At 46.5% G+C, this 22551-nt stretch overlaps 1 protein-coding gene across 2 annotated transcripts in view; it reads left to right on the top strand.

Annotated features, from left to right (window-relative positions):
* The first annotated feature begins 754 nt into the window (after positions 1-754).
* PRSS55 (serine protease 55) overlaps positions 755-22551 on the top strand; it is a 28542-nt gene continuing 6745 nt past the window's right edge. Inside the window, exons 1-5 of one of the 2 annotated variants that reach the window (XM_025394792.1) lie at positions 755-942; positions 4804-4996; positions 6618-6868; positions 8221-8363; positions 13475-13820. In XM_025394792.1, coding sequence (XP_025250577.1) covers positions 789-942; positions 4804-4996; positions 6618-6868; positions 8221-8363; positions 13475-13792 — 1059 coding nt within the window. In that variant the 5' untranslated portion in view covers positions 755-788 and the 3' untranslated portion in view covers positions 13793-13820. Of the gene's footprint in view, positions 943-4803; positions 4997-6617; positions 6869-8220; positions 8364-13474; positions 13821-22551 lie in introns of those variants that run through there. The other variant, XM_025394793.1, reaches the window with a different exon arrangement.

The following is a 22551-nucleotide window of genomic DNA, read 5'->3' as shown; positions in this document are numbered from 1 at the left end:
GGGGGCTGGCAGAGGCCTCCAGGCCTCCCCAGACTGAGGGCCCAGGCTGGAAGCCCTTCCCCCAGACATTACCCCCACGTTCACAGAGAAGCCGTGGCCTGAACTGAGCCTCAAAAAATGTTTGGGGGTGACAATGGCTGAAAGCATCATTGTGCCCACCGGAGGCTCAATGATATGGCTTGACCGTGTCCCCACCCTAATCTCATCTTGATTGTAGCTCCCATAATTCCCACGTGTTGTGGGAAGGACCCGGCAGGAGATGCCTGAATTACGGGGGCAGTTTCCCCCATACTGCTCTCTTGGTAGTGAATAAGTCTTACAAGGTCTGATGGTTTTATAAGCGGTTTCCCATTTCACGTGGTCTCATTCTCTCTTGTCTGGCGACATGTAAGACACGCCTTTCGCCTTCCGCCATGATTGTGAGGCCTCCCCAGCCACCTGGAACTGTGAGTCTATTAAACCTCTTTTTCTTTATAAATTATCCAGGCTCGGGTATGTCTTTATCAGCAACATGAAAATGGACTAATACACTCGGGAAGTTGGGTGGTGCCCAGGTCAGGGAGAAGGAAACCTGGGATAAGAAAGGCTCTGAGATGAGATGCCTCTGTGCAGCCATCCTAGAAACAAAACAGTCAGAAAAGAAGTCTTCATCGCTGCAGTCTGAGTTCTCGGCTCCACAGCCCATTGTGACATCACCTGGGGGCCCTGGATCTGAGCCAGAGGCTGTCAGCCTCACTCCCTTAGCCCTGGCCTCTGTCACCCCCGGGCCCACAGCACAGCCTAGGGCCATGCTCCTGTTCTCAGTGTTGCTGCTCCTGTCCCTGGTCACAGAAGCTCAACTCCGTCTGCGGACTCCTCTCCCAGAGGCTGGAGTGGCTCTCCTAGGTGGGGCTAGGGGTGCCCACCACCCTCAGCGCCCTCATCCCCCCCGCCCAGTCAGTGGTGAGTCCAGGAGCAGAGGGGGCATGGATGGGGGCTCATGGTCCAGCTTACTGGCTGCCAGGAGGGTGGATCGCAGAGCACAAGGCCAGAGCTCCAGGGGTCCCCACATACCCTTCCTCCAAATCACTTCTCCCTTTTCTCCTCTCTTCCCTGGCCCAGTGTTTGACCTGCCTGACCTTGAGTTTTGGTTTTGAAACCTGACACTTCATCCTCAAAGGAATAGTAGGCTGCCCTCAAGCTTGTGCCTAGAACTAGCTGAGACTGAGTTCTGCCACTTGGAGGGGGACCATTACCCTGGGCCTCTGTGGCTCCCAACAGCACCAGGCTTCCAGGAGCCATAGATGCCCAGGGAAGCCTAGATCAGTCAGACCAAGTTCAAGGATGCTTGTGTCCTTGTGCCTGGCCCCCTGCAGCTCCCTGATGGCTCATTTCTTTCTCCAAGGGGACGGGTGAGACTTCAGGGACACTGGGATACCTAGCAACTGTTAGGGGTCGAGCACTTCCCCGTGTTTAACGCACACACCACCACGGTGGGGCATCTGCTCTCAGACCACGTGTGGACAAGGAACTCAGCCTCCCTGAAGATGAGGATTTGCCCAAAGTTGACCCATGGGGAAATGACAGAGCTGTCTGCTTGGCCTGCACTGGGTGACCGCAGCGCCAGGTTGCCTGCCCTGTGCACACTGCCTCTTGCCCAGAACACAGCAGGTTCACCTGGCCTCCTTCAGTCCAGCCTGGGGTCCACTGCACTCTGTGTGAACAGGGGGTGGGGGGAGTGAGGGGAGAGCATCAGCAGAACATGCTCCTCTGGTGTCCCATTGCAAGGGGGCCCAAAATGCATGATTGCTCAGATCACTCAGAAGCAGCCGTTTCTGCTTCCATCACTGCTTCCAGGCTCTGAGCTCTTGCATGAACCTAAAACTCCACATGATTCCATATGGATGTTGTGGGTTGATCTCAGGACCAAGAATGTGGGGGATGAGTCCCATGGGGACTTTGATGCAAAATGGATATGAGAAATTCTGCCAGTTCATTCTGGAGAGTTGACTTTGGTCCAATCGCTTTGTCGGCCATTTCAACATCCATCCTCTTATTTCATCCACACGTCAGTCTTATAAAGTTGTCATTATCTTATGCTTATTTTAGGAATGAAGAAAGTTGGGGGGGGTACTCAAAGATAAGTAGCTTCCCCTAAATCATTTAGTGAGTAAGCAACAGAGCCTGGATTCAAGCTTGGGCTGTCTGGCACGTGCCACGTTCTGCATCTCAGACGGAGAGACAGAGGGCACCCATCATAGCTGCCCACCATCCAATCCACCTCATAGACACTCGGCATTTTGATGTACTTCCTTCCATACTCATAAACCCACATTCTTAACATAATAAAATCACAAGTTTTAAATATGATTTTCATCCTGACTTTTTCACTCAATTTTATATCACAAACATTTCCCTGTGTTGTTAAAAATCCCCCATGAGCCTAATTTTGTGGCTGAGAAGCAGTTGATGATATGGATGTGCCTTACTTTATTCAACCCTAGCATTTAGCTGGTTTTCAATTTGTCACAATGATAGAGATCGCTGCAGTGAACATCATCAGATGCACATATGTGCTGCCTTCCAGACTCCCAGAGTCATTGAGTCAGAGGATGACTTATGGTTGTTGAGTGCCTCTTCCATGCCACGTGTGGTTTTCGGACCCTGGGACCCGCTATCAACCAGAAAAGCATGTTGCCTTCTCCGTCTGGAGCTTACATTCTGGTACCAGAGTCAGGCAAAAGGGACTTATAATGTAGGAGTTAATGTAACAAGGATGCAATGAAGAAATGTAACACTGGGTAGGAAATAAGGAGTCACCAGGATGGGAGGGGCTGTTTCAGACACAGGTCAGGGAAGGACACTCTGAAGAAGGGATTCTTGGGCGTAGTGAGGAGGTGAGCCAAGTAGCTGCCTGGGGAAGAATATTTCAGGCAGAGAGCCACATGGGGCAGTGATGAGAACACCAGCTCTGCTGCCAGCCTGCCTGGGGCTCATATCATGGTTCCGTCACTGACTAGCTGTGTGACCTTGGGCAAACTACTTAACCTCTCTGTGCCTCGTTTGTCTCAACTACAAAGTGAGGATGAAAACAAGAGAGCCTACCTCAGTAGGGCAGTTATGACAACCAAGTGAATCGGTGCTTGTAAAGTGCTTGCGACAGTGCCTGACACACAGTAAGCATCATATGTAAATAAAATCAGAGAAGAAATGTGGATCCAAAAGTCACGAATAGGCTGGGCATGGTGGCTTATGCCTGTAATCCCAGCACTTTGGGAGGCAGAGGCAGGCGAATCACCAGAGGTCAGGAGCTCAAGACCAGCCTGACCAACATACAGGTTTAGTGAAACCCTGTCTCTACTAAAAAATACAAAAACTGTAGTCCCAGCTACTTGGGATGCTGAGGCAGGAGGATCGCTGGAACCTGGGAGGCAAAGGTTGCAGTGAGCCAAGATCATGCTACTGCACTCCAGTCTGGGCAGTAGAGCAAGACTTCATCTCTCAAAAACAAAACAAACAAACAAAAGTCCCGAAGAGAGCCTTTATGCATTACTGACAGCAGAAGGCTCTGGATGCACATTGCTAACTTCTCACTCGTGTATTTTTTTTAAAACAAAAATGATCACCACGGGGTCACCCAAACGACAAAACCCTCACAGCTTCTATTGAGCTGATGGTTGGAAAATGAGCAGCAAGAAAGAGACAAGAATAGGGTCTTGGGCTTTTTAGAGTCAAACTCATGCCTTGTCCCAGAACACAAGGCAGACATTCAAGTCAGCAAATGTTAATGGAGCATCTCCTCTTCCTGGGGGCAAGGAGCTGGACCCGGCCTCTGTCTGGAAGGGGAATTTCCTGCCTCAGCACAGGCAGTTACAGCTTTGCTCTCAGTCCCCCAAGTAAAGGAGCTGCTCAGCCTGGACTAGCCTAGAACAGCCAGGGCTTTCAGCCAGGGCTTTCCGGTAGGTTCTGGCACTTTCTGTGCCCCGCCCCTTGTGGTTTCTTAGGGCTGCTGAAATGAATGACTACACACTTGGCGGCTTAAACAACACAAATATCTTATCCTACAGTACTGTGGGACAGAGCTCCAGCACAGGCCTTCCGGGGCTGAATTCAGGGTGCGGCAGGTCTGCATTCCTACCGGACGCTCTAAGGGAGAATTCTTCGCCTTTCCACTTCCAGCTTCTAGAAGCTTCTCTGGGCCCCTGCCTTCATCTTCAAAGCCAGCTATATTGCATCTCTCTGCCTTTCCTCTGCAGTCACTTCTCCCTCGGCCTGACCTTCTGCTTCCCTCCACCCCTCTCAAGGGCCTCAGTGATTCCACTGGCCCCTCGGAAAAGCCAGCATCGTGTCCCCACTCTGAGAGCAGTGGTTAGCAAGCCAAATTTCATCTCCAAAGCCCCTCTTTCCTTGCAAGCTAAAATATTCGCAGGTTCTGGGGAGATGGCCTATTAGAACTTGGACCTCTTTGGGGGGCTACTGTCCTGCCCACCACAGGACATTGGCTTTGGACGCTATTTTTCTTCCAATTTCTCCTGGATGAGAGCAGAAAGCTCAGTGAAGTGACTCTCCTGAGGTCACAAATGCTGGATAGAGTCAGAGCCAATGCTTCTGACTCGCCTGCTGAGCTCTGTGTAGAAAAACTAAAGCATCTGCTGGCTGATGCCACAAGAGCTGCCCCGCTCGCCAGCCTCAGTGAGCTCCTCTCTAGAATGGGGGCGAGGATATCCACTTGGAAGCCTCCTCCTCCCAGCCCGGTTCCCGGCTCACACTGGACGCTGACTAAATGTTTCCCTTTTTGCTTTCCACTCTCTTTCATTCCACCAGAATGTGGCGACAGATCCATTTTCGAGGGAAGAACTCGGTATTCCAGAATCACAGGGGGGATGGAGGCGGAGGTGGGTGAGTTTCCGTGGCAGGTGAGTATTCAGGCCAGAGGGGAACCTTTCTGTGGCGGCTCCATCCTCAACAAGTGGTGGATTCTCACTGCGGCTCACTGCTTATATTCCGAAGAGCTGTTGTAAGTACTACGAGCCTCCCGCTGCTGCCTCTCAGGGCGCCCACCCCTGGGGCACCCTCCCCCTCACCCACACCTGGAGGCTGAGAAGAACCTGCGGCTGTTCAGTGTCCAGTCAGCATGAACGGCTCCCACCCACCCACCCATCCCCTAGTCCTGGGGACATGGAGGTAGCCAGCCTGAGGCTGCGTCCTCCTCACATCACCCAGGGCCAATGACTACGACCTCCCTGAGGTCACATCTGCCTTCTCCAGGAACACCTGTGGCTTGATGGAGCCAAGGTGCTTGGTCCAAATGCCTCTTCTGGGGCATTCAAGTCCATCTAGGGGGAAATCCTTCTAATTCTGGAAGCCTGACTTCCTGGGCCACCTGACCCCCTACTCTCCTGCTCCTTGTGACAGCATGTGGATGAATGCCTGGTATTACTGATGACTAACTATGTGCTGGAGACCCTGCTAAGAAACTTTCCTCTATTGGCCAGGCGCGGTGGCTCACGCCTATAATCCCAGCACTTGGGAGGCCGAGGTGGGTGGATCAGGACTTCCGTGGTCAGGAGTTCAGTGGTCAGGAGTTCGAGACCAGCCTGGACAATATGGTGAAACCCCATCTCTACTAAATTAGCTGGGCATGGTGGCGTGCGCCTGTAGTTCCAGCTGTTCAGGAGGCTGAGACAGGAGAATTGCTTGAACCCAGGAGGCGGAGGTTGCAGTGAGCCAAGATCATGCCACTGGCACTCCAGCCTGGGCGACAGAGCAAGACTCCATCTAAAAAAAAAAAAAAAAGAAGAAGAAGAAGAAAGGAAGGAAGGAAGGAAGGAAGGAAGGAAAGATTCCTCTGTTAACTCATTTAATCACACAGTGACCCCTGGAGCAGGTAGAATGAATAGCCCTTATTTATAGATAAGGAAACTGAGGTCCAATAAATTGAGGCCACTCACCCACGGTACCCACCTAGTATATAGAGACAGAATTCAAACTCTGGCTGTAGCACTTGTGCTTTCTGCTACACCAGCTCAAGGAAGTTTGAAGACCTACAGAAGGGCTGATTTTAGAAGGTTAATCAAAAACCCAGGGACAGTTTCATCATGTCATAACCAAAGACCCTTGTGGCACCTGCTGTCATGGGATAACAAATATCCTGTGGGGTTCTGAATGTGGACTTATTACTGAAGCTCCTGTCTGCTTGGTCAGTGGTGGTCTAGACTAACTTCTGGTCCTGAGTTTCTAAAGTGTTGGTAGACCGGTTGAGATAAAAGAAATATAATAATGAATGCCTTACCTATCTGAAAACCAGTTTGATCCGTGCCAAGTGGCTTTTTGTGGGCTCTGTAGAGTGCCCTAAACCCAGCTCTGCCTTTGCTGTGTTAGACAGAAGCACGTCATTCACATCTCTGGGGCCCCCGATGGTGCCATGGTGTGGCTGTGGTCTGCTCACCGGCTGTTCTGTTTTTTGTTTTTGTTTTTCCTGCCTTTTTCCAATCCTCACACCTTCTGAGCTACAGCCCCAGTAGGGTCTAAATGTCCTAGAGCTATATGAGATTTAGGTTTCTGAGCACAGCCAATTCTCCCACTTTTGAGGCTTCCCTTCCCCTTTCACTCGCCCCTCTCTGGTTCTCTGCCACCAGTCCAGAAGAACTGAATGTCGTGCTGGGGACCAACGACTTAACTAGCTCATCCATGGAAATAAAGGAGGTCGCCAGCATCATTCTTCACAAGGACTTTAAGAGAGCCAACATGGACAATGACATTGCCTTGCTGCTGCTGGCCTCGCCCATCACACTCGATGACCTGAAGGTGCCCATCTGCCTCCCTACGCAGCACGGCCCCGCCACATGGCGCGAATGCTGGGTGGCAGGTTGGGGCCAGACCAATGCTGGTATGTGACTGCTCAGCTTCCCCTGGGGAAAGAGCCACTGCAATCTGAAGGAGAGGAGAGGAAGGGGGAAGGGGAAGAGCTGAGGAAGGAGTGAGGACAAGACTTGCTTTGGAGCAGATTCCTGCGTAGTGGAGGCTCACAGAGCCCAAGCCTTAGCTCCTTTTGAGTGCTGAAACCCCAAACTGAGACACCAGGTCTGAGCCAGTCTGATCCAGCCAGCACAGAGCAGTGTGGTTTGTGTGTTTAATCGAATTTAAACTCTGCAGTTAGCCAGAGGCCCCTCTACTCTGTATTCATAAACATCTTCCCTGATTCCCACGGGTGTGTTTCCTACCTGGCTCCTCCAAGCATTGGAGATGCCCACCCTGGGCTAGGCTTTGATAGTCCTGGAGCATTGCCTGGCTCTTCTTAGAAATGAATCTGTTGTTACTTGTTGTTATGCTGTTACTTGGCCAAAACAGAAGAAAGTCTACTGGGACAGAAAGATATGATGAAGGGCCTGCTGGACTGTCCCCAAAGAAAACCCAACAAAACCAAAAGCAAATAGATAGGGGAGGGGAGGGGATGAGAACAGCAAAGCATTGCGTCAGCCTGAACGAGGCTCTGGATCCACAGGGATGATTCGCAGCGAGCCTGGGCCTGGACGGCCGTGGGTGTTTCAGGAGTTGAGCAACCAGAGGGAAAGTGATGGGACCTTAGTTCTGGGCTCCAGGCACTCCTGGAAAGGTAGAAGAGGGAGAGGAGGCACATGGGCATGTACAAGTTTAAAAATCTTCAATCAGGGGAAGAAATGTGAAATCTCTTTGTGGTCAGAGTTAATGAGATGGAGAGGAATCTGGCTGAATTTCCAGCATCTGGTGGCCCAGAAAGAGCCTCTGCAAATCCCCTCTAATCCCATCTCAAGACACTCTGCCAACCTGCCCTTGCTGAGGAACTAAAGTTGTTTCACTGGGAGTGCAAACCCACCTCCCAAGGCCCTGTGTGAAGGAAATACCATCCTCATGTAATAAAATGTCACAATAGGCAAATGTATTGATGAGGAAGGATTATGCTGAGAAACAGTCAGTAGCCAGTTCCAAGAAGCTGAGTCTGTGGGGATGACTGGAGTCAAGTTGGAAGTCTTCTTGGGAGTAGAAATTTGGTGTTGAATGAGAAGAAGAATTCCAGTAGTTGCGGGAGTTTTGGGGCGAGTGGGTAAGTTGCAGGCATGGGGCAACCTGAAGGAAGTGAGGAGCTACAGAGCCTGTGAAGGCAGGGGGTGGGGGCTGGTGGACACAGGGCCAAGGGCACGGTCATGAGCGTGGGGACATGAGGCCTGGTGGCTTCTCTAATGTGCTTTCTCTCCGGGCCAGCTGACAAAAACTCTGTGAAAACGGATCTGATGAAAGCGCCGATGGTCATCATGGACTGGGAGGAGTGTTCAAAGGCGTTTCCAAAACTCACCAAAAATATGCTGTGTGCCGGATACAATAATGAGAGCTATGACGCCTGCCAGGTAACTAGGGGGTACCCTCCCTCATGTAATAGGTCCTCACCCTCTCGGAACTGCCAGTGCAAGGATATTCTCTCTCTGCTGCGAATAGACAATTCTGAGTCTGGAAAGTGTATGGGAATTAGGGCCTTCAGCCATGGGAATGAGGATGTGGATGGCAGAACCTCTGGAGCTATGAGTGAGCACACCTGGGAGTCAATATGCTGCAACCCTGCTTAACTACTTCTGATCTTCATCAGGTACACTAGGGAAACAGGGTGCCAAGGCTTTTCTCATTTCTGGGAATTCTTTAAAAAAAAAAAAAATCCAAGGAGGACTTGGTATCTGTATAAGAAGTCATTTTAATTCATTAATTTGGAAACCTCTGTTGAGCATACAAGGCCCTGGAGACCCGTAAATGAGATATGGTTCCTCACCTAAGGGACCCTACGGTTTCCTGGACAGGCAGTGGATAAACAAACGATGATAATATATTGGGTGTTACATGTGGGTTTCATTGAACCAAAACGGGTCTCTTTGCCTCTCTTTAATAAAATGAACACAAGTTCTTCTTTAAAAATTATTGATAGCCAGAAAAATAGAAAAAAAAAAAACCATAAATTAGCCTCCTCTGGCTCTAAGGATGAATGAGGAAATTTGTCTTTCGTGCTCAAAGGTGCTGTCTTCATCTTAAAAGTGGCCACCCTGATGAACCTGCTTAGTCCCAGCTGAAGACTAGAGACCTGCTCATTGGCCAGGCAGTGGACCTGGTCATTGGTATAAAACCACAAATACAGATGATAAATATTCTGAACAGTGATGGAGAGGCTGCCCCATGGAAAAGAAATATATTTATCTAGAATAATCTGTTATGGTTTAATGTGAGAAAATTGGTAGTTTTTCCTGATAGGCTATGAGAGCCTTGAGAGGTGGGTACTGGAACAGGGGTTAGAGGCAGAAAGGGAAAAGAGAAAGGAGAAGGCATTCTGAAGTAAGAAGTAGACCCTGGCAGCATAGCACTAGGTTTAGGAGCCCCCCATGTGGTGAAAACTGTGGGGACCAAAAAGAGTGACACATGAACCTTGTATTTTCTTCACTTTCTGGGCAATTTAAAATATTGCCAAAAAACAAAAAACAATGCACACAGAATTGAGACTTCTGGTTCCAGACAAGACGGAGTAAACACAATTCTCCCAGCCCCTCCCACTAAATACAACTAAAAGCACGGGATAGTATCTTGTAAAATAGAAACAAAAAGGCTCTGAAAGGTGAGGAGAAGATGGTCTGACTGGAGATCCTCAGGTATTTCTTTATAGCAATGCAAGAATGCATTACACAACAGCATGACCAGAAAACACTAATTGTCCTCCCTGATTAGAATTTGTTATAATACTGTACTTATTCTAGTCACCTCTCAAGGATCATGGAATGGGACATCATCTCTCATTGAAGTCTGCTTGCAAGGTTGTAGTTGCTCAGCTCCTTTGGTGAGAGAGTAATATAACAAAGGTAGAGAGGGCATGGGCTTTGGCATCAGAAAATCCTGGGTTACACATACCTCAAAATAATAAGAGCCGTCTATGACAAACCCACAGCCAACATCATACTGAATGAGCAAAAGCTGGAAGCCTCCCTCTCAGGACCAGAACAAGACAAGGATGCCCTCCTTCACCACTCCGATTCAACATAGTCCTAGAAGTCTTAGCCAGAGGAATCAGGCAAGAAAAAGAAATGAAAGGCATCCAAATAGGAAGAGAAGATGTCAAACTATCCCTCTTTGCAAATGATATGATTCCATACCTGAAAAACTCCATCGTCTCTGCTCAAAGTCTCCTAGAACTGATAAGCAGCTTCAGCAAAGTTTCAGGATACAAAATCAATGTACAAAAATTTGTGACATTTATATACACTAGATAACATACAAGCTGAAAGCCAAATCAAGAATGCAATTCCATTCACAATATCCACCAAAAGAATAAAATATCTAGGAAGACAGACAATCAGGGAGGTGAAAGATCTCTATGATGAGAATTACAAAACATTACTGAAAGAAATCTGAGACAACACAAACAAATGAAAGACATTCCATGCTCATGAATAGAAAGAATCAATATCATTAAAATTGCCATACTACCCAAAGCAATTTACAGATTCAATACGTTCCCTATCAAGCTACCAATGGCATTCTTCACAGAATTAGAAAAAAACTATTTTAAAATTCATATGAAACCAGAAAAGAGCCCAAGTAGCCAAGGCAATCCTAAGCAAAAAGAACAAAGCTGGAGGCATCATGCTATCCAACTTCAAACTATATACAGGGCTATGGTAACCAAAACAGCATGGTACTGGTACCAAAACTGACACCTAGACCAATGGAATAGGTTAGAGAACCCAGAAATAAAGCTGTACACCTACAACCATCTGATCTTCATCAAAGTCAACAATAACAAGCAATGGGGAAAGCACTGCCTATTCAATAAATGGTGTTGGGATAACTAGCTAGCCATATGCAGAAGATTGAAACTGGACCCTTTCCTTTCACCATCAACTGAAATCAACTCAAGATGAATAAAAGACTTAAATATAAAACATAAAACTGTGAAAACACTAAAAGAAAGTCACTACGAAATACCATTCTTGACACAGGCCTTAGCAAAGATTTCATGAGGAAGTCTCCAAAAGCAGTTGCAACAAAGTAAAACATTGGCCTAATTAAACTAAAGAGCATCTGCACAGCTAAAGAAAGTGTTAACAGAGTAAACAGACAACCTACACAATGGGAGAAAATATTTGCACACTATGTATCTGACAAAGGTCTAATATTCAGAATTTATAAGGAACTTAACAAGATTAAAAAATGGGCAGATGACATGAACAGACACATCTCAAAAGAAGACATACATGCAGTCAACAAGCATATGAAAAAAATGCTCAATATCACTAATTATTAGAGAAATGCAAATCAAAGCCACGGTGAGATATCATCCCACACCAGTCAGAATAGCTGTTATTAAGGTCAGAAAATAACAGATGTTGGTGAGGTTGCAGAGAAAAGAGAAGGCTTCTACACTCCTGGTGGGAACATAAATCATTAGTTCAGCCACTGTAAAAAGCAGTTTGTAGATTTCTCAGAGAACTTAAAACACAACTACCATTAAACCCAGCAATCTCAATACTGGTACATATCCAAAGGAATATAAATTATTCTACCACAAAGACACAGGTATGCGTATGTTCATCACAGCACTATTCACAGTAGCAAAGACATGGAATCAAACTAGATGTCCATCAATGGTGAACTGGATAAAGAAATTGTGGTACATATACACTGTGGAATACTACGCAGCCATAAAAAAGAACAAAATCATGTCCTTTGCAGCAAATTGGATGCAGCTAGAGGCCATTATCCTAAGTGAATTAATGCAGGAACAGAAAACCAAATATCGCATGTTCTCACTTATAAATTGGAACAAAATGTTGAATACGCATGGACACAAAGAGGGAAACAATAGACACCAGGGCCTACTTAAAGGTAGAAGGTATGAAGAGGGTAAGAAGCAAAAGCCTACCCATCAGAAACTGTGCTTACTCCTGGGTAATTAAATCATTTGTACACCAAACTCCAGTGACATGCAATTTACTCACATAACAAATCTGCACATGTACCCTATTAAAGTAAAATAAAAGTCGAAAAAGAAAATAAGAAAATCTTGGGTTACAGGATGGAGGGTACTAAAAAAATTAAAAATAGAACTACCATATGATCCAGCAACCCCGCTGCTGGGTATACATCCAAAAGAAAGGAAATCAGTATATCAAAGAGACATCGGCACTTGCATTTTTACTGTAGCACTATTCACAATAACCAAGATATGGAGTCAACCTAACTGTCCCTCAACGGATGAATGGATAAAGAATATGAGGTACGTATACACAATGGAATATTATTTAGCCATAAAAAATGAAATCCTGTCCTTTGCAACAACATGGATAGAACTGGAGGACATTACATTAAGTGAAATAAGCCAGGTACAGAAAGACAATGCATGTTCTCACTCATAAATGGAAGCTTAAAAAAAAAAATACTCATGGAGATAAAGAATGATAGTTACCAGAGGCTGGGAAAGAAAGCAGGTGGGAACTCCAGTGAAGGAGCATGAAAACACAGTTAGTTAGAATGAATAAAATCTAGTATTTGGTAGCACAATAAAGTGATTATAGATAACAAGTATATATTTCGAAATGAAGAGTGGAATTGAAATGTTCTTAATACAAAGAAATGATAAATACTTGAGGGGATGGATACCCCAGTTACCCTGATTTAATTTTTGCACACTGTATGCCTATATCAAAATGTATACCCCATAAACATATAAAAATATTATGTACCCATAATAATTAATTTTAAATTAATAAAAAAAAAATCCTGGGTTCCAATCCCAGCCAGTCTACCATAGAATCCTCAGCAAGCCCTTTCTCCTCCTGCAGGTTCATCTGCCTTGTGAGAAGGTGGACGGAAAGATGTGGGGCATTTGTTTGATTTATGTAGATGAGGGGCATGGCAGGGACTTGGTTCAGAAGCTCAACATAAATGGATAACTATGCGAGTCATAGACCATGTGATTCCATCCTGGAAGGGTCACCCATTCTGAAAAGCTTGGCTGAATTAAAAAGGAACGTCCTTCTCTCTGTGCCTCTGCAAGAACACAAAGGAGACCCAGTTCCTAGCCCTACAACACTTCTTCACATGTCCCATTTCCTTTCCTGCCCTTTCCAGAGCCTCTCATTTGATAAGACCCTCAAAACAAGTCTCCACTCATCCCTTGGCCTGCGTCTCTCTGTGCTGCAGATGGAGTGGTCTTTTCTCACCAAGCCCTCCCTCTTCCTCCCCCATCTTCAGTCCTGTCTCATCCACAGCACCCCACCCCCAATGCTCTACAACCCTACAACCTCCAGAGCCAACCTGGCAGCCACACGCTTCTCCCGTGGAGCAGGGATGGTCAGCATTGACGAGATGTCCTTTGGCAGCCAGAGTTGGGGAGGTGAGGAATCCTCTTCTGCGAATGAACTGTGCCCAGCCTCACATGGGCAGCTTAGAACCAGACTCCCTGCTGAGCTGTGTTCTCTGCCCACAGGGTGACAGCGGGGGACCTCTGGTCTGCACCCCAGAGCCTGGTGAGAAGTGGTACCAGGTGGGTATCATCAGCTGGGGAAAGAGCTGTGGAGAGAAGAACACCCCAGGGATATACACCTCGTTGGTGAACTACAACCTCTGGATCGAGAAGGTGACCCAGCTAGAGGGCAGGCCCTTCAGTGCGGAGAAAATGAGGACCTCTGTCAAACAGAAACCTATGGGCTCCCGAGTCTCGGGGGTCCCAGAGCCAGGCGGCCTCAGATCCTGGCTCCTGCTCGGTCCCCTGTCCCATGTGTTGTTCAGAGCTATTTTGTACTGATAATAAAATAGAGGCTATTTTTTTAACCAAGGGAGGGTGCATGAAAATATGTCTCCAGCAGAGGCTCTGACTGCAGCTCAGGGTCAAGGATGGAAACTGAGACTGGAACCAGGAGGACCAGAAAGTCAGGCTGGGGCCCTGGTTTGGGGACTACACTTTGGGTCTGTGGATTAGTCAGGACTCTCTCCATTATAGGTGACAGTCATCTAAGTCTGATTGAATTCAGCCAAAATGAGGCATTTATGGATACATATAACAGGAAAATAAAAATAAAAATAAAAAACCGACACACAAATATCCAGGGCAGGCATGATGACTTCAGGCGTGGGTGAGTCGAGGGGCTGAAAGGTGAAGGCTGTGACTGTTGTCTGTGGCCATTTCCCTCAAGAAGGGCTTCTCAGTGGTGGCCATGATGAGAATAAAGAATTTCCTGTTGTGTTGGGATGTTAGTCTCTTAGATCTATGCAGGCCTTCAGCAGATTGGACAAGGCCCACCCACATTATGGAGGGAAATCTGCTGATTCAAAAGTTATCAATTTAAGTGTCAATCTTATCCAAAGATGCCCTGCAAGTTGACATATGAGATGAACCACCACACTGCCCAGGCAGCCTTCACATGGTGTTTACATTACTCCTGCCCATCAGAACGAACGATGTGCTTATGCTCACCCTACCTTAAGGACAACAGCTTATTGTAACCCTTCTATCAAGCAACCTTAATGTTTCCTGAGGACTCCACTGATATGGTTTGGCTATGTCCCCACCCAAATCTCATCTTTAATCCCACGTGTTGTGGGAGGGACCCAGTGGGAGATAATCGAGTCGCGCAGTGGTTTTCCCATACTATTCTCATGGTAGTGATTAAGTCTCGCGAGATCAGATGGTTTTATCAGAGGTTTCCCTTTTTGCTTAGCTCTTGTTCTCTCTTGCCTGCTGCCATGTAAGATGTGCGTTTTGCCTTCCACCATGACTGTGAGGCCTCTCCAGCTACGTGGAACTGTGAGTCCACAAACCCCTTTTTCTTTATAAATTACCCAGTCTCAGGTACGTCTTTATCCGTTGTGTGAAAACAGACTAATACACCCACTTTTCAAAATCACCTTTTTTCCGTTCCCCATCTTGGGCCTTCTCTCTTTTGGGGCAGGCAGGCCTGGGCTCCCCTTTCCCTCGCCTCTCAAGTTGTCACCTGTTCTCCTTTCTGGCTCATCCTGGAGCCAAGCTGATGGTGCTCCCCTCTTGCTCTTTCCTTCATGTTCAGAGGCTCTCGCCTCTTCTTTCAGCTGACCTCCCTCCATGGCTCAGTCCTTCTGAGTTGCCTGCTGTGTTCCACCAGCATGTTGAATGGCCCCTCCCTGCACCAAGCAGGACTCCCCCACCCTGCAGCATGCAGCTGCAAGGGCTGGTGTGGGGCGGACCACCATTCACAAGAAGCCCCTTGAGAACATGTTCTCCCCTTCCCCTCATGTAGACCCAGTGCTGCTGCGTGCTTCTTTCCTCTGGATTCGAATTTCCTGGGCCACCACCAAAGATGCAAAGGCAATTCAGGAAATGCAAATCCTTAAATGGAAGCTTGGGCTTTTCCTGGGGACCTACAGCCTGGCTGAGAGTTCTCCAGACAGAGACTGTGAAAAAAAGCTTCCTGGCTGGGCACGGTGGCTCAACTCCTGTAATCCCAGCACTTTGGGAGGCCGAGGCAGGTGGATCACCTGAGATCAGGAGTTCAAGACCAGTCTGGCCAACGTGGTGAAACCCCATCTCTACTTTAAAAACTATAAAAATTAGTTGGATGTGGTGGCAGGTGCCTGTAATCCCATCCACTCGGGAGGCTGAGGCAGGATAATGGCTTGAACCCAGGAGGTGGAGGTTGCAATGAGCCAAGATTGCACCATTGCACTCCAGCCTAGGCAACAAGAGTGAAACTCCATCTCCAAAAAAAAGAAAAAAGAAAAAAACTTCCTAGTTCTCCTTTTTCCCACTCTAACCCTGCTCCTCCAGAGGTCCTACAGCTACAATGTCTAGAAGCCATTTTTTCAGAAGCTCCTAAGAACCTGGGACTCAGGCAGGCCCAGTGGAGGGTGGCCAGCCAGAGTGTGCACCATCTCAGGACATCGCCAGTGTCCACTCCACTTTCCTGCTCACTGCGCTCTGACTTCTGTGTGAGGGCCCTCCCACACAGAAGGACTCCCACACTGGGGGTCCTCCAATTTGCATAGTTCTGAATGGTTTTCACCCCCTCTCCAATTTGCGTAGTTGTGGATGGCTCGCCCTTTGCTGGGGCCTGGGGTGGGCATAGAACTCAAACCTGGCCTAGAAGGACATTGATTTTGGCCACAGGGATGGGAGCAGCAATGGGCTGTGGGCTTTGTGGGTCATAAGAGCGAGACCAAGACTTCTGCTGGAGTTATCAGGAACAAGACTCCCTCTCTCTCTCTCCTGGGACTCCCAAGATGGTAGGGTGCATGTTGAAGGTACTGCTCATGCGAAGGCTGCTGGGGATTGTGGTGGTTCCTTTTATCTGTCAACTTGGAGGGCATCTTTGGATGAGATTAATGTTTAAATTGGTAAACTCTGAAGAAGCAGATTGCCCTCCATAACGGGGGTGGGCCTCATCCAACCCACTGAAGGCCTGAGTAGGACAAAAATGATTGGCCCTCCCTGCACAAGAGGGAATTCCTCAGCCGCCCACCTTCGGACTTCACCTGCATTGTCAGCAATTCTGGGGCTCTGCTTGCCGGTCTCTAAACCAGAGCGGCACCATCGGCTCTCCTGCATCTCGAGTCTGCAGGTCCACACACCAGGTTCGAGCCTGCCAGTCTCTGTAATCAGGTGAGCCAATTCCTTATAATAAACAGCTTCATATCTGTATATCCATATTTATATCACCTATATATCTACATCTCATCTCTATATCAACTCTATCTATCTAATCTATCTCTCCTGTTTTTTCTGGAGAACTCTGACTAATATGGGGGAAGAGCTTCTGTACTGTGAAGGGGCTTCTTAGATAATGAGGTGGAAGCAATGTTGCTGTTTCACTTTTCTTTTTTGAAACATGGTCTCACTCTGTCGCCCAGGCTGGAGTGCGGTGGCATGATCACAGTTCACTGCCACCTAGATCTCAGGCGATCCTCTCAACTCAGCCTCTCTAATAGCTGGGACTACAGGTGCACATCACCACACCTGGCTCATTTTTTAAAATTTTTTGTAAGATGGGAGTCTCACTATGTTACCCAGGCTGGTCTCAAACTCCTGGGCTCAAACAATCCTCCCGCCATGGCCTCCCAAAGTGCTGTGATTACAGGCATAAGTCACCGCACCTGGCCCTGTTTCACCAGTGAATGCAACATTTTGTCATGATATGGAAATTGTCAGTTTAAACATTATCCCATCAATTGTGATTAGTCAGGCTACAGGATTATCATCTGTGTCCCAAGAGAGTTTTCATACCTCGAGTCACACAGCGTAGTGTCTAACCTGCACTGTGGTTCCCCAGTGCGGATGTGTGGGGACAAGACAGACACACAGAGACATCTGTTGGACATCAAGGGAAACAACAATGTCTGTTGGACATGGAGTCGACCACTGCTACTAAGGTGTTTAAACTTAACAACTTAATAAATGCAATTGTTAGGCATTTCATTTGGCCTAGAAGCACCATAAAAAAAAAAAAAAAAAAAAAAAAAAGCTAAGACACTAAGGGTTTGTGAACTGGGAAAGTTTGAAAAACCTCTGGCCTAAAAGACAATTGCTGATTTTAATATTTTGTATTTAAGAATTAGGGGTGAGTTGTTACAATAGTTTTGTGGAGGGTAATTTGAGAGTAGCCCAAACGTCTCCTTAAAGATGACCTGGCCAGGCACGGTGGCTCACGTCTGTAATCCCAGCACTTTGGGAGGCTGAGGCAGGTGGATCACTTGAGTTCAGGAGTTCAAGACCAGCCTGGCCAAAATGGTGAAACCCCATCTCAACTAAAAATACAAAAAAATTACCTGGGTGTGGTGGTGGGCACCTGTAATTTCAGCTACTTGAGAGGCTGAGGCAGGAGAATCACAGAGGAGGCAGAGGTTGCAGTGAGCTGAGATCACACCATTGCACTCCAGCCTGGGTGACAAGAGCAAAACTTTGTCTCAAAAAAAAAAAAAAAAAAAAAAAAAAATGACCTCCTGCAGCAGGGACATGAAATCAAGGCTCAGGTGTCTGTGGGCTGTTTTGTCTGCTCTGCACCTAGTGGCTCCGGTTTATTTGGGGGAACCCTCTTCCTCATTGCCAGTTTCTGATCTCACCTTTCTCAAGATCCATTTCGTATGGACAGGTAGAGCCCCACCTCTGATTCCGGAGGTTGCATGGAACCAAGCCTGGCCAATGAGAGGCCCTCAACCCAGGGCCTCAGGATGTCTTTCAGGTGGCCCTAAGAACCAAGCTTGGCAATCTTGGCAAGTCCCAGAACTTCACCTGGGACTTGCACAGGCTCTTTGAGATTAGCAGCTCTCTCTCTGTCTGCTAGGACTGACCCTTGGAGAATGTAAGCCTAGAGCTTCTGGGGGCCCCATGTGGAGGTGACTGCCCTGAGAGTGAAGTCAAAGAGTGAAGACATCACATCCTGATGATATTTTTATAGCCCTTACAGCCAGGAATGCCTGAACCACAGATTTCTTTTCTTTTCTTTTCTTTTCTTTTCTTTTCTTTTCTTTCCTTCCTTCCTTCCTTCCTTCCCTTCTCTTTCTTTCTTTCTTTATTTCTTTTTCTTTTCTTTTTTTTTTTTTTTTTTTTTAGACAAGGTCTTCACTCTGTTGCCCAGGCTGAGTGCAGTGGCACCATTTTGTTTCCTTTAACAAATCTCTCCCTATCTTCCCCTTTCCCCTATCCTTTCTAGGTTCTAGTATTCTCTGTTCTAATTTTTACTTTTATGAGATGAACATCTTTTAGTTTCCACATCATATAAGCATTTACAGCTATACATTTCCCTCTCACTGCTGCTTTAGTGCATCACATATGTTTTTGTGTTATGTTTTCACTCTCATTGACCTTAAAGTATTTTCTAATTTCCCATGTGAGCTCTTTTTACTCATTGGTTATTTAGGAGTGTGCTGTTTAATTTTTATATATTTGTAATTATTCTCCTGTTATTTATTTCTAATTTAATTCCACTGAGGTTGGAGAACATACTTTGTATTATTTCAATCCTTTTAAAAATTTGAGAATTGCTTTATAGCTTAGAATATGGTCTACCCTAAAGAATATTTTATGTACTCTATTTTAAAAAGTATATTCTGCTATTATTGGGTAGCGTGTTCTATAGATGTTTGTTAGGTCTAGCTGGTTTATAGTATTGCCAAAATCTTCTATATCCTTGTTAATCTTCTGCATAGTTGTTCTATCCATTATTTAACATGATGAGATTTAAGTCTCCAACTTCTGTTATTAAATTGTCTCTTTCTTCCTTCAATTCTGTCATTTTTTGCTTCCAATATTTTAATGTTCTATTGTTAGGTGCATATATGTTTATAGTTGTTGTATCTTTCTGAATCATTGACCCTTTAGTCATTATAAAATGTCCTTCTTTATCTCTAATGACTCTTTTGTTTTACAGTCTATTTTGTTGATATTATTAGCATCATATCAGCTCTTTTATCGTTACCATTTGCATAGTATATCTGTTTCCATCTTTTTATTTTTAACCTACTTATATATGTGAATTTAAATGTGCTTCCTGTAGACAACACATAGTGGAACTTGTTTGTTTATCCAGTCTGACAATCTCTGTCTTTTAATTGGATTTTTAGTCCACTCACATTTAATGTGATCATTGATATAGTTTGATTTACAGATGCCGTTTTGGTTTGTTTTCCTGTATGATGCTTTTCCTTTTTGTCCCTCTGATCTTCCTTTATAGTCTTTTGCATCAAGTCAATATTTTCTAGTGTAGCATTTTAATTTTTTAATGATGCTAATTATATATTTGAGTTGTTTTCTTAGTAGTTGCACTAGAACTTATAATACACATCTCAACTTATTAGAATTAACTTCTGGTTTAGACTAACTTATTTCTAGTAAGAGATCAAAACTTCCTTCCTACGTAGTCCTATTTCCTCCTCCTCTTTTTTTTGCTATTATTTTCATATATTTACATCTACATATGTTATAAATCCAAAAATACCTCACTATAATTGTTACATTATTTAACTTTATGTCTCATAGATTTTAAGAGAAGAAAGGAGATAAAGTATGTATTTATACAATTTTTATATTAACCTTAACAGGCACAGAAAACTGACCGTGTACTCTGTTGACCCAGCCTCAACAAACAGGACATGGTGGCCTGGACCCGTGCTTCTCAGACCATCCGTGAGGAAAAAGACCAGGGCTTTTGGTTTTTGGTTTTGCTTTGTTGGAAATTTCCAACTTATTTCAAACCAATACTTTCATAAAACATAAAATTGAACTACTTAAAAAATGAAATTGAAAATGAACACATAAAATGCAAGCCCACGTTATTTATTTATTTATTTTTTTGGAGAGAGTGTCTCATTCTGTCACCCAGGCTGGAGGGCAGGGTGCAATCAGGACTCACTGCAGCCTCAACCTCCCAGGCTCAAGTGATCCTCCTGTCTCAGCTTTCTAAGTATCTGGGACCACAGGTGTGCACCATCATGCCTGGCTAATTTTATTTTATGGAGAGATGGGGTCTCGCCATGTTGCCCAGGTTGCAAACTTTTTTATTACAGTCAACCCACATAACCCACTTAACTTTAAGTTTCTGTAAGGGTTTCTAAGCATTTACTCTCCATTTCTCTGCTTATCTCTTCGTGGGCCAGAAACAAGCAGTTTGCAGACCAGCAGTGGTCCCTATTCCACACTTCAGAAGCATTTCCCTAGAAGACCCAGACTTGAATCATCAAGAAATAGATGCCACCTGGCTACCAAGCCCAGGCTTTCTAAGGTAGAAGAGGATCACATTAGAATATGGATTGGATTGGAATGAAGCTTTCGGTGTGGCTCATGAATCATCGTTTGAATTGAGACTGTAGAGACTTATGTATTATTCATTGTCTTGAGCAGTAAGAGCTCACAAAGCTTCTCAGTGTCCTAGCCCAGAATAGCTTAATTGGGCACTGTTGCTCTGCAATGCAAAGTGCCTGTTTAATTCTGAGTTTTGCATTTTTACATCAGAACCGGCCCAGTAAGAGGCATCTTCTATCTTTAGTCCTGGCTTATTGCTCTTTGCTTGCGTGTGTGAATGCTGGGCCCCTCCCCGCAGAGCTTCTTGCCAGAGTGCTGTCCCCAGATTACCCTGAGACTCAGATGCTGCGTGAGCAGCTGCTAGGCACAGATGGGGAGAGGAAGGCAGCCCCCATCTGAGGTCCGAGCAGCAAAGGCAGGCCTCAGTGTCACTTATGCCCAGGGGAACTAGGCTCCCCTCAGCTGAGCCAGCTTCCAGAATGACGTTGGCCATGGCTCAAAGCTTAGCCCCAAGAATGTGAGCCTCTAAGTCCCAGGTCCCTTGCCTGTAAAATGAGAATCATTGCATGGACAGAGTAAGGCTACTGAGGCTGTGACGATGCAGAAAGAGCCATGAGCAAAGCCTGCCATACACTGAACACTCAGGGAACTAAACGGCCCCAGACAAAGCAGAGCCACATGACCCCAGGGTTGCCACAGACCCTTATAACCCTCAGGGCTAGCCAGTTCCCTATCTCACCCCTAAAGCCCTCCCTGCAACAGGATCAAGTCCCCTTGACGCTCTTCACGTCAATCCCAACAGCTAGTTGTACCCTTGAATGCCTCTGCAGTAACAAGGCATCCAGCATCAGAAAACTGACCATACACTCTGTCAACCCAGCCTCAGCAAGCTCCAAAGTCTTAGTCTTGGATCCACAGGGCAGCCACATGCTCCTGTTGCCCCCTCCAGGCAGCCCTCCTGGTCACATAAGAGAACTCACCACCTGCAGGCAGCCCTCTGCTGCCTGCTCTTGAAAAACAAAACAAAACAAAACAAAACAAACAAAAACACAGGGTCTCACTCTGTTGCCCAGGCAGAAGTTCAGTGGCCCAATCACGGCTCACTGAAGCCTCACCCTCCAGGCTCAAGTGATCCTTCCACTTCAGCCTCCTGAGTAGCTGGGACCACAGGAGTGTGCAATCACACCTAGCTAATTATTTTTTGTAGATACAAGGTCCTCCTATGTTTCCCAGGCTGGCCTTGTACTCCTGGGCTCAAATGATCCTCCCACCTCAGCCTCTCAAAGTGCTGGGATTACAGGTGTGAGCCACTGTTCCCAGCTCAGCCCTCAGCTTTGACCAAGAGTACAGAATCCTATGCTGAGCCACATCAGCCTCGCCGTAGCCCAGCAGATGGCAGTGTGCAGGCTGGAAGACCTCGCTCTGGCTTCATGGAGCCATGACATCCCCAAACCACACATCTCAGCTACTGCAGTCACCGCTCCTATTTATAGCTCCACAATTCCCGCCATCCTTGTCACTAGACAACCTCCCTTGTAACACTCTTCCCAGAGTGAGCCGCCGAGGGTGGTCCAGGCGTGCGCCAGCCTGTTGGCTCTGACAAGGGGGTGTCAGCACTCACCCAAAGATCGGGCCTCCAACAACGCCCCCCTCCAGCTCCAAGAGCCCATGTCTTTTCTCTCCTCTTTGAGCTTCCGGTGGCCTGGAAACCTGCACTGTTTTGCAGAGCTGCTTCTAGACTCATCCCCACCCCGCACTTCCCTTTTGTGGACTCCGGAGGTGGACCCCACCCTGACCTT

Source organism: Theropithecus gelada, chromosome 8, assembly GCF_003255815.1.
Source record: "Theropithecus gelada isolate Dixy chromosome 8, Tgel_1.0, whole genome shotgun sequence".
NCBI lineage: Eukaryota > Metazoa > Chordata > Mammalia > Primates > Cercopithecidae > Theropithecus > Theropithecus gelada.
Note: the sequence above shows the minus strand (reverse complement) of the source record. Positions and strands in the feature narration are given on the sequence as shown.